The following is a 12,611-nucleotide window of genomic DNA, read 5'->3' as shown; positions in this document are numbered from 1 at the left end:
TTGATTTGGTCTTTAAATTTAATAACCCGATATAATTAGTTTGATTTGGTACTTAAAAAATCCGAACCAACCCGATCTATGTACACCTCTACTTTTTGACATAGCCAATACCTCCCAATATGACACATTATAATTTATAAGTTCAAGTTGTTCAACTCATTAAAAAAAGCTTAAAATATGCATCAATGTTAATTGAGAACATACTATGTTTTAAGAGCATATCAAGGATCGCTTAGAACTGAAAATGTGTAATGAATATTTGGTTGGTCGCTGTGGAAGAATATTGATGTGCTGTGAGAATTCTTACCCCATCCCCCTGAAGCCTCATTGGTCTGGATTAGCATCTTCAATGAGACGTTCGAATCCCAAATATTTTAGTGCATCATTAAAGAACGCATATCAAAGATGTGGAACAATAAAAAATAGGCTACTCTCTACCAAATCAGAGTAGCTGGCTCATTTCTCTACCAAATTGGCAAAGATGCCTTATGATTCGCTATTTTAAGAATTACTGAATTATCTTTTAAGACTATTTTTGTCAATCGTAGGAGAATTGCTCATTGTGATGTTCGCTGTTTTAACCCATTACAAGCCGCCAAGTTGGTATCTTGCCCCTCATACTGTCGAGTAGCGCGTGATTTTATGTAGTGTCAGTCTCATCATTGCTAGCTTACTTCAGACTTTCAGCAATGTTATACTATAAAGTTGCTTACCCAACCCAAGGTTGTTAAAGGCTCGTTTAAGGTGGTTTCAACTCTAGAGCCCAGGTAAAACCACATTCTAACTTTCTCTTAGCTTATATGGCGCCTTAGGTGCCGTTGTTAGTATATGAGATAAGAATAATAATTCCAAAATAAATTTTAGGATTAACTTTATCTCATGTTTGGTTTGAAATATTAGTTAATCCGGAGATAACTTTAACACTAAAATGATGAGATTAATTATCCCATATAAAAGGTGGAATAACTAATCCCCATGGGATATCAAGATATCCCATTATGATATCCCACCATTATACCGAATGACCCCTTGGTGTATGTCCTTAAAGTGCAAAGGCATCCCGATCACCTGTGCTGTCTTTGACGGGGCAGTATTAGGCAATAAGCAGACCTAGTAAAATGATACATTAATTGCTAAATACTCTTATGAATGAATATCTAGTCCTTGGGTTCATTACAAGGAAACTACCTCCAAAAGACATACAATTACATGTTTTTGTCAAATAAGAATTTTAAAATGATTCTCAAACTTGATTGACATGACTTCATACTTTGTATATTTCGCTTTACTATAGTTACTTCAATTCTGTTGTCCAAATAGTTGTTTGAGTTATATGGTTACATTTCCTAACATCACATATTCGTGTAGGTTTTTTTATTCTTTTATTTGCTTAAGCCCACACTTTTGTCACACTGCGCGCCCCAGATTATGACTTTTTCCTCGCTTTCGACTACTCTGGCCTAACCCTGCTTTTCATATAATCATTATGGAAAAACTTTTCTCATCCTTAACCAGGCAAAACTCTAGCACAAACCCACCACACTAATTGCAGATTGAGAAACTTTAATAGTTTGAGAAGCGTAATGATGGTCGCAAAGGTAATAATCTGTGTTCCGCATTTTGATCCCCACAGAAAACTAGAATCCACCGGCTATCTACTAAGTTTAAAAAGATAAGCAAAAGATTAGAGAGATTAAAACAAATAATAACTAAAAAAAACATCTTTGCGGCTCTCTATATCTCCCTTCAGAAAGGGGAAAGAAATGATTTAGGAGGCAAACTTCATGTACAACTAAACCTCTGCAATCCGAGATTAAAAGACTAAAAACTATTAAAATCATCTAGGATAACTTTGACCTTTTTATCAAGCGAACGCTACTCTCAATATTTACATTTGAGTAGTTTACTCTTGAAAAAAATATTTGTACATGAAATGCACATCTTCCTCTAGATAACCGTAAAATTTAGACAATTCCATTTACACATCTAATAGTTAAAAACATCTTACTTTTACAAACACCTTGAAGAAACATAAATGCAATCTTAATCCCTCTCCTCCAGAACTGTTTACTAAAATAACTCTGGAAGAGAAAACTGAAAGTCCCAGTAAAACTACACGAATAGAGATGAAGAAAAGAAACAAAGTGGTAAGGGGATCTGGGCAGGTTAGATGACCTTTAGACAGGAACATAAGGAGATATTAACACTTTACACATCCATTAATGAACAGAAGAAACTGATCCTCAACCAAGGATATTCATTCAACGTAAGGTTAATTTACAAAATAGAACAAGGATAACAATGGTACCTTATAAAGGTGTTCGTCTTGGTTTCCTTTCAGGTGACCATTCAAATTTGCCAAGCCTTCCTTTATTCTGGTTAATGCTATGTATGTACTGCTTGACATACTTACGGTTCATCTCAAACATAAAAGTCATTTCCCGTATCTGTAAAAGTGCAGTATGTTCCATAAATTATAAAACTGTAAGACTCCAACCAGTGAAAATATCATAATAGTGAACAATGCATGATCTCCATTTCCAGGGGTAATATAAAATGAAGATACTGCAGGGCATTTTAGGTATACGCAAGTGTAGCTTAGATGGATTTTCTCATCATTGCCATGACTAAATAATACACTCACCAATTACTCTCTTGACCACCCCCATATCCCCCAACCCCGCCCCCTGCAGAGGCAATCAGGGGAGGGGGCAACAAGTCATAGCACTTAAGAAGAAATTGAAATAAAAGGAAAAATCATGGCATGACAGGAAATACAAAAAACTATCTTTATTGGTTGATTGGGAAACACAACATTAGCAGCCAGGTTAGGCCAAATAAAATTTATCCAGTGGTAGGTGTAGTCTAATATCCACATGAAACCAATAGAAAGCTACCACTTCTCAAATCTATATCTCAACTGCAAAAATATAGTATTTGAACTTTAGGATTGATTTTTCACAAACATAGAAAGAACACCAATGTAAATATCTAGTAAAAAGGTGACAACATAAGTAATCAATAATTTATGAAGAAAACATGACCAAGCTGTTTGCTGGTCTCATACTTAGTGGTGAAGAACTTTGAGCGGACAAGGCCAAGCTTTTTGGCAATATAATGATGGTAAAAACAATCCTTCTTCTACCAATTCAGCTTTGAATTTGGTTAACAATCTTTGTAATGACAAAACGGAAATCCCTAATGCATGGAGTTGTGGATGTTGGTCAAAGCTTGGAAGGAGTGTGGAGCATTTTAGTCAACTTACTTTACAAATAAACATCATCTTAGAATAAAATCAGTGCAGAGAATTCATGTAGCAGATGACACCTAATTTAGGATTGATTGATTGAAACACCATCCTACTGTGGGGAGAAGGTCCAAAATATGTATAAGATTAAAAGGAAAATTTGTATAGTTTTGCTCTAAAGGGAAGATCTAGGAGCCCCCGGGCTCCCGTCTAGTGGTAAGAACACAAGGCGTGATGTGTGAATCAAGCGCAATTCACAATTCAGATCTTGCCACAAATATAAAAAACCGGTATTTAAGGAGAAGGGTAGAGTGGCGGGCCCATTATCCAACAAGTGTGGAACAGTGTGCTGCTGGCCCTGGTGAATTTTTGGGTTTTCATATTAAAAGAAAAAGGAGAAAAGGTCTAATTAACTAGTCATCCTTTCCTTGTTGATTTCTTTTAAGTTTCCCTTTTTAAAAAATCTTTTTCCATTTATGTGTTGCTTTCATCTAGCATTTTTTTTTTTATAAGGATTTTGCACTTACGTTGATTACGTACTTCAATATTTTGTTGTCAACGGCTAAAAAAGGTTTTGTTGAATTTTCTTATTTAGAAAAACACTTCTATGTATTTCTGTATCATATACAGATAAATTGGCATTTGGAAAATAAATTAGGGCAATGTATAAAGTATAAGCAGGTCAATTTGGAAATAAAAGATTTAGTACTAATAACCAAATGTTGGATTCTAAAATGGTGGAAAAGATACAGGCCAGGTTGCAACCTACTAACTAACAATCACCAGTAGAGTTCTTTATCTCACTTATCATGTCAGATATGCCAAAGCAACTTAATTTGCTATCTTTTTTTTGTATTAACGTGATCAAGGATGTGTTTTATACATCAACTTTCAGCAAATGCTTTGTAATTTTTCTTTATCATACCTCAACTCATAGTTTAGAAATACCTTGGATGGTTTGAACATCCTTATTTCTTTGACATGAAAAGCAATGTTTTATTTTTCAGTGAACATGTAAAGCAATGTGTAATATTTGTTAGAGAGGATCTCCGACAATTAAGTAAATAAGGAGCAAGAGTCATAGGACGGGAGTACTATCAACCACAAAGCTGAACTTCCAAGACAAACATGTAGGTAACATGCAAGAAAATTTGTCCCTTAAAGGTAAGGAGAGTGACATACCTCTATCACACTACTAGAGCTAAGAGTCAGATACTGCCCAGTATCAACTGACTTGCCATTCACTGCTATTGAGCACCTCCCTAGATTCTTCAGACAGAAAGATCCATCCGATTCCATCTTGATGCTTGCCTAAGTAAGAACACGTGGAGAAATGACCAAAAAAACGCATCCATCTAATGCAAAACAATAAGGATGGCACAACATATAACTATCTGTCCCAGGAAATTTTACTAGCTGACAAAGAAGGCATTCTGAACTAAAGAACCTTAGAAATATTTACCTCCACCAAAATGATATAAACAAAAGGCAATATATTGTCTAGAACTGACTGTTTCATAATATGTCTACGAGACTATGCCACAGAGGATTATTCATCACGATGTCTTCTAGCCTCACCACCCAAGTGCTATTACCTGGTTTTTCCTTAAAATTAACCCACAATTGTGTTTTAGACATCATCAACCAATCACTGCAACTTCCAGTGCTTGATAACATTGCATAAGTAATTTCTTTATTAAAAGAACATTGCATAGCTGATTAAGCAAGAACCTTGAACATCCTGTGTGTTTAAAGCCACATCACTTTTTATGCTCGTACATTATTACATTAAAAGAATTAAAAAGCGCCAAAAGAATCTCCTTCACTGAAGTTTTAACATCAAGTTGTACCCAAATCAAAAAAAGAAGTTTTAAACATAATAACATCAAGTTGTAACATCAAAAGGCACTCAAAACAAAGTCACAAGAAATCATCATATTGTTTGACATGTCTCCTTTTCATCGAGTACATAAACACAAACTATGTCTCAAGGAGTACTCCAACATCATTCTTAACAAAGAAATAATAGCATAACATAGAAGATGCAAACTAAATAATTCTACCTGACGCCGAGAAATTTTGTTAGCACGGCCTTCTTTTCGTAAATCAATGTCAACCTCAACATCTTCAGTGGATCTTCCAAGTATGACCTACAAAGGCAAGCTCATTTGATCAATAATATGCAGGCTAAATGGGAAAGCTTTACAATAATCAGGGTTTGATTTCCCCTATTAAAGCTGCAAAACCATATAGTGCTGAAACTCCATTAAGAAAGGGCGAAGAGGTCATTTGAAAAGGGCTTAGCCACGATACAATCAAGAGGCAGTTAGAGTAGGAATATACTAAGATGAGATGTCGAATCAATTAGCTGCAAATCCTTGTAAAAGTTTGGACAAAAAAAATGATGAGACTAAATCCAAAAAAATATCTTATTTCTGGATACTAAACAGAGACTTAAAGCACACTGCACTTGATCTTAGCCAAGAGGCCAAGAAAGGTATTACATTGTCCAAGGCAAGAATCAGGCAGTAGCTGCAGAATCCATGTCAGTAATATAAATGCCTGATGAAAGACAAGGCACTCTAAGGAAAGTACACAAGTGAGAAAGAAAATCACATTTTTTTCTTAAGATACGGACTCTTTCAAGAATTATTAATGGTTTTATAATTTTTACTCATAACGTCATAACCCGAGACTAGACTATTCTATTTAATCTCAACGAGAATAGGGTATTAAAGCAATTTCATATTTTGTAATAATTTTTTCCAGGAAATCCAGTCAGCGGTCTCCAGCCAAGTTTCCTAGTTACACTACATTTCTTTATTGTTTACTGGTGTTACAAGTAGGAACAAGAAATTTATCCCTATAAATTATATGTATTCTTTCAGTTTTTTTTTTTTGGGATAAGATAAATGTATTCTTTCAGTTTATTGGTGGAACAAAATTCATTGAATGAAACTTATGTAGCTTCGTTGGTGCATATGTGACCTAGGGAAACATTTTCTGCTTCGTATTAAATGGAACAAGAAGATGCCCCAAAGGGAAGCAATTACAAGGCCACATGAAAAAAGTCTGAAAATCAGTCTATACTACTAAAACTAAAACTTCAAAGGAACAGCCGCATAGAAAATAGAAATCATAGATGTGGAAGAGCATTGCCCAGCAGAAAGAATACAAATAAAGAAAGAGGGAGAGACAGAGAGAAGACGAAAGCTGCTAGACTAAAGGAGACTGTTGAATGCTATAAATATAATCATTCAATTAAATAACAAATGATGCAGGTCACAATCTGAGATATCTACCTCGGTCTTCCGAATATAGTGCCTCAGATGACGTCCATATAGGATAGCAAAGGCCCCTCGAGGTGTCATTTCTCTTCGCGAACAAGAACGAGCACACTGTTCCAACCTGATGGTAGTCCTTTTAAAGTCTTCCGCCTGATACTTTGGCTCTGAATATCACATAACCCAACAGTTCAAAGTCATAATAATCTACATCATATAGCATAATAATAGGCATTTTATTTTTCACTATGATGTAAAAACAGTAGCTTCACTATATAACACACCCATTAGCTGTTGGGGCAATCAGGAATTTCTTACTACATCAATTAAAACAGTAGATAGTCACACACCTGCAAATGTATGGATGACTAAATATGGATGTTATCTTTGTATAAGACTATAAGTTCGGCACATCAATCATGAGAAGAAGAATAAACAGATGTAAAAGTGATACCACAGAGTAAGGAACATTCAAGTCTTAAAAGTTGCTTCACATGATTTATCTCCAGTAAAAGCTACAAATGAACACAATCCATTCAATTTCAAATAACTCACCTTGCCTAGTTGTATACGGGTCTTGATCTTGTGGATCTAAGTCCATATCTAGTATCTGAATATTGAAATCCCAAGATCAAAAGGTTATATCTACTTTGGTAACTCTATAGATGAGATTAGCTTAAAAAAGAAAAGTACAAGAATTACCAAAGCTTCAACATCAGAAAAATAAGGTACATCATCATCGCTCTGAGGTTCCTCCAGTTCTGATGTTGAAGGGTTAATTGCTGACTCTATAGCAGCCGCTCTGACAGAGCTTGATTCGCCAAATTGTGGCATCTTGATGAAAGTAGCAGAAGTGTCCCCCACCTGCCACCAACAAATAAGCAGCTCTATAGGTTTCATACGGAAATGCTAAGTAGTTCAAGGAAGAAAGTATAGATAATATTTCAAGTTTTGATACCCCTCTAACTCTAACAATATCCTCCTCTCGCACATCATCTTTAGATACTTCTGCATTTGCAGGCAATGATCTGCTTTGACCTGCGACTCCAGCACCCTTCTTGCCATCACCAGGAAGCGCCGGCAAAGCAGTAGTACCAGACACCTTTACACGGGCAGTACTATCGACGGATGGCTGCACCGGGCGTGTTTCTCCAAAGATGTTTGGTGCAACCTTATTAGTCCATGCAAAAGACTTGACGGAATCTTTTCCACGAGTGAAGGAGTTAACTCTTTGTTCATTTTTATTACTAGCCGATGAGAGGTCCATGGAACTTTGACCAATTGTTTGAGTTGCAGTAGAAGCAAATGATGTAGAAGGGTGGATAAGCAAGAAGATATCGTCATTACAAGGAATTTCTGTATCCTCAGTGTTCAGTGTACAATGCATATTCCCATCAGTAAGCTGTCTTATATCAGGATTTAATGATGATTCGGATGACAAATTAACTTCACAATCAGCTCTTACATCTTGACTAAGCAGGGAGGAAGTGTTCACTTCTGATCCTAAAGGATTGAAATCATCAGGAACTGCAACATTTGCATTCGAATCATTAACTACTTCAGATTCATGGTCGTCTGAACCACCTGCTGGAATATCGCTAGGAGAATCTGGAAGGAGCTTAAGATTAGCTTTAGACAAGTTGTCCGGTGAATCCTTCCCATCCACTTCCATCAAGAGGATGTCATCCTCATTTGAAAGGTTCAAGAGTGAATCTGGGAGATCCGTGAATTCACCATCTGAGGTAGCTGATGAATCAATAAAATCAGTGCTACCAGTCCTGACCCCCATCATTGCTCCTGCAAAGACAAAACTATACATACATGAACACTTATCATAACTATCGCCATCACAAGGATAAGACCTTGTTAACGGCTTATAACATATCTCCAACGCTAATCCTGCTACATTTTCCATTGTGTTCTAAAGAGGGAGAATGACTGAACAGATGGAAACTCCAGTGTATGAAATGAAGAGTTCTGACCTGATTCAGGGGAGTGGGAATGCTGTCTGCTTCCGAATCCACAAGGACCCCTACAGATATTTTGATGGTTGTCACTTCTTGAATGAAAGGTGGACAACTGTTTTCCTTCAGGACTACCAAAGATCTTTCTCTCGGGAGATAACTGTGATAGGCAGGGCCGCTTAACACCTGAGCACTTTTCAAAGTCAATGGAATTGTCTTTAAGAGCATCATGAATTTCTCTGTCTTCCATATCAGGCTGAAAAGAATTCCTCATCTCTTCTCTTAATGATGAAGCGGAAAACTCTTCCAAAAACCTACTTTCTCTTAGAATTCCATCTGGACTATTATTGTCTACTGAAATTGAACACCTACTGTTATAGGCTATACGGGAATTAGCAATGGCAGAAGTGACAGGCATGTCTCCAAGTGCTTCTGGGAAAGCATTGCGCAAGATATCCAGATCTGATTCTTGAAGCCCAAGGTCATCTGAGATACAATTCCCAAGCATACAGTTCCCATCACGAGACTGAGCATCAATTCTGACATGCTGCCTAAAATCAGTTCCATGTCCATTGCATTCGTGTAGATTTGGCTCATCCAGAAAGCCTAGATCGGTGGAGTTGAAAAATTCACTTCGAAATTTCTTCCGCATCGTATAGTATTGTTTACGAATGCTGTCCACTTTCCTCTTTCCAACAACATCTTTGCTTCCTTTAAAATTATCAGATTTATTGAACTTTGACAATGGATTGATCCCTGAAAGTTCAAGCTCAACCATGCGAGCAGAAGCTGGAGCTGCAACATCAGAATCATACAGAAGAGAACGCCAACGGTCTTGCAGCTCTTGCAACGTGAATCTGCGGGAAAATCGCACTGCCCCTCTAGCAAGGGCTTCTAAGGATGCACCAGCCTGCCAGTATATGCAAGGAAAAATGAGCAAGTTTATTTAAAAATAAAACAACTGAGTAAGACTTGGCTATGAAGCAGCTAGATTTGGAGTGCTGATAAAAAAAAAGATGTGGAGTATTATCCCAAGCAACAGTAGACGGTGGAAAGAGACGGACAAGTACTTCAAGAGAAAATAACTGAAGCATTTCTATCCTCATCAATGTGAGCCAAGGTAAAGTAAGAAACATATTAACTTTGTAAGATGCAAAAACAAAAGTATTCTTTTGATAGGTAATAAGCATTTCATAAATTCTTGCACTAAGCCGGTGCATGAGGCACAACTATGCAAACACAAAAATATAGTATTAAGAAATGGACCTCGGGCCTAACTCAACCCCAAAAGCTAGATCATGAGGAAAGGATTGCCCAAGACCATATAAGGAGACCACAATCCATTTCCCTCACCAATGGGGACACATAACTTATAGAAAGCAGATTCGGTTTAACTTATAGAAAGCAGATTCGGTTCAGGGAAAGACAACTAAAGAAATTCCACAGCTACAGGCCTTCAGTTCACAGGTTGAAAAAATGTCAATTCCTAGTAAAACAGTGAAGAGGGACAGTGAGACTCAAAGGTTATGGTCAAATCGAAGAACTGGAGTACCTAATAGCAATCATTGTTTAGCTATTAATAATAACTGATGCATTAGTGTCTTTCGGGACATTGACTAAGAAAAGACGTACATTACCTGATGTATAAATAAATATAAAAGAAGAACTAGATCATTTTTATCCTAAAAACATCCCACAGTTTCAATCTGATCGAAGCTAAAACTTCATCACGTAATATGCAACTACCTGAGCAACAAACATGTAAAATTGGCTGAATCTCTAGCATCATTTGTTAAACGCAGTATTCTCGTATTTAACCCCAATTTAACGAAAATTTGAAGAGTGTGATTTTTTCATGTACCTCGCATTTCCAGCAAATTAGCTACCTTAAAATCTAACTCTCCATGGCTTAGCCTTTCTATATCATCGCTATCAAGTCAAATTTCCAATGTTAAAATTGACTGAACTGATTTAATAGCACATATATGCCTAATGAAAGACAATAGGTGTGAAAATACATAAAAGAATGATCACAAATTAATGCGAAAGTAGATAAGATCGAGTCGAAGATAAAGTGTAACCTCGACGGCGTTCTTCAAGAGGAGGTCATCTTCGGGAATCCACGAAACGGGAACTGGAGCAGCACTTGCCATCTCCATCTTGTAAACCCTAAAATTCAGCTTGATTCCAGAATTAGGAGAGCTACTATTATCATTCTCAATTCTGGTTTGAGGGATTTCGGAAAGTGGATTGTGGAATATTGAACTCACAGTGATGGTTCGGAATCGGAACTTTGGGTGAAAGTGAGAAACTGAGATTTTGGAAATGTTTTTATAGCTTTTTTGTTGTGAGAGCGATGTCACGACGCGGGTAACGTGCTCCACGGAATCCAGATTTTTCTTTTCTCCGTTTCCGTAATACTTTAACGTCCCTCTTTTTCTCCTTTTTCAATTTTCGAATCCCTCGTACATAATGATTTTGAGGGCTTAGTTTAAAGTAAAATGGAGTGTAATAAGTTACTAACAACAAGTTGGTATTTTGGCTGTTTACTGGGTGTTTTTTGGCAAGCTTGCAAGTTTATTTGAGCATCTTTGGGATTATTTATGCTTCGAAATGTGTAAGTTAATAAACAAAATCAGTTAAAATAATAGGTTGGTCACCTTCAATTTATGATTTTACCACTTTTAAGTTGACCAAATATTTTACAGTATCATTTTCCCTAATATTTTTTATAACACTAAACATGCAATCCAAATAAAAATTCTAACTCACTCTCTCCATTCAATTTTCTTCATTATTCTTATGTGAAAAGTATATTTGCCAATGTACTATTTGAAATTGTTCAATTTCGCTTATTACACTATCGGCCTATTCATACTATTGATGTTCGTATTTTTTTTTTGGGGTCACTAACGACGCCTCAACATGAAATGCGTGAAATTCACGTATTCAAATTCTTCGAGAAGAAAAGTTTAAATTTATCTTTCAAACTGTTGAATATAATTTTGGATTATCTTTCGTGTTGGAACTCCATTATGGGGTCAACAATAAAAATGAGAATGTGTTTTTAACAATTGAGGTAATAGTAGTGTATACGGTCGGAATTGAGCTCGCCTACGACATGATAAGTTAGGTTCGGAACATGACTAACCAAATAGTGAAGATCGATCTCGAGTCCCATCGAGCTAGAACCCGGGGTCAGAACGCCTATCTTCGAGAACATTGAGTCTGTAATCTCGGAGTCGGCCTTAGCTCCAATCAAGATCGAAGAAATATTGTTAGCATTGTTACACCCCATGTTTTCGTACGTGAAAGTAAGACATAAGTAAATTGATATAAGCTCGGAAATGAAATGTTACATCCCGCATTTCGTACGTTAAAGTTTCGCCGTAAGATAATTGACATCAGTTCAAGAACAAGATTATTTGGAGATTATAAGTATTATGCTATTTTAAACAAGTGATAAGTAAATTCGTTACGGTGAGAGGGTAAGCGAATCGAAGAAAATGAGTTTCGTCGAAGTTTGACAATTTGGAATAAAATACGGTCCAAGCTATAATACCCCGTATTTATGGACTAGTGACATACAAGGTACCACATGACCATGATAGTAAGGTGTATAAAGTATGTTAAAAGTGAGTAGTATTATAAGTAATTTGAGATAATTCTTAATTATGTGGATAATTAGTTAATTATTGGATTAGTGGGGGATTAATGAGTTGATTAAGGAAAGGGGGTGAATATTTGGATAAGTCTTAGGGAGGCTCAACGTGGCAGCCAAGAGCAAGGTAAATGTGACTCTTAAATTAGGTTGAAAGGTGGCATAATTTGGACATTCTTTGGCCAAGTCATACTTATCAAGGTGGGCCCACACCACCAAGACTTAAAGACTTCTTGAATTAACAAAATGAAGATACTTACATCTTCTAAAGTGACTGGTGAACTTGAGCAAAGAAAAGTTATACAAGATTAAGATCAAATTCAAAGAAGAGATATATCTATCTTCATAGTAACGTAAATAGTTTCAGCAAGAGATTCATACGAGACTTCCTAGCATAATAGTAACATAATTTTGCGATTCTAAGGGAATACAGTGCAATCTTTCTCAAGAATATC

At 36.4% G+C, this 12,611-nt stretch overlaps 1 protein-coding gene across 2 annotated transcripts; it reads right to left on the bottom strand.

The window, feature by feature from the left end:
* Positions 1–1,948: 1,948 nt before the first annotated feature.
* On the bottom strand, positions 1,949–10,967 carry LOC107802610 (uncharacterized). Of its 2 annotated transcripts, none has more exons than XR_001651850.2 (9): positions 10,577–10,966; positions 8,514–9,405; positions 7,490–8,328; positions 7,234–7,395; positions 7,087–7,141; positions 6,550–6,698; positions 5,311–5,397; positions 4,430–4,602; positions 1,949–2,447 (listed from the first exon to the last, which is right to left on the bottom strand). XR_001651850.2 is itself a non-coding variant. In XM_016626141.2 (9 exons), exons 1-9 carry the CDS (start codon positions 10,652–10,654, stop codon positions 2,310–2,312), a joined length of 2,529 nt encoding a protein of 842 aa, XP_016481627.1. In that variant the 5' UTR covers positions 10,655–10,967; the 3' UTR covers positions 1,949–2,309. The 2 variants fall into 2 exon arrangements, 1 of the variants encoding a protein (XP_016481627.1); XM_016626141.2 differs by having other exon boundaries at positions 4,430–4,558; positions 10,577–10,967.
* Positions 10,968–12,611: the final 1,644 nt, after the last annotated feature.

This window comes from Nicotiana tabacum, chromosome 17, assembly GCF_000715075.1.
Source record: "Nicotiana tabacum cultivar K326 chromosome 17, ASM71507v2, whole genome shotgun sequence".
NCBI lineage: Eukaryota > Viridiplantae > Streptophyta > Magnoliopsida > Solanales > Solanaceae > Nicotiana > Nicotiana tabacum.
The sequence above is the reverse complement of the archived record's forward strand: the minus strand, read 5'-3'. Positions and strand labels throughout refer to the sequence as shown.

Excerpts from the sequence above, each read along its gene's own strand:
- LOC107802610 (XM_016626141.2), bottom strand. The coding sequence starts at position 10,654 with ATGGAGATGGCAAGTGCTGCTCCAGTTCCCGTTTCGTGGATTCCCGAA. Across the intron at positions 9,406-10,576 it reads TCTTGAAGAACGCCGTCGAG|GCTGGTGCATCCTTAGAAGC; the intron begins GTTACACTTTAT and ends ATATACTGGCAG. Across the intron at positions 4,559-5,310 it reads ACAAAATTTCTCGGCGTCAG|GCAAGCATCAAGATGGAATC; the intron begins GTAGAATTATTT and ends GTTCTTACTTAG.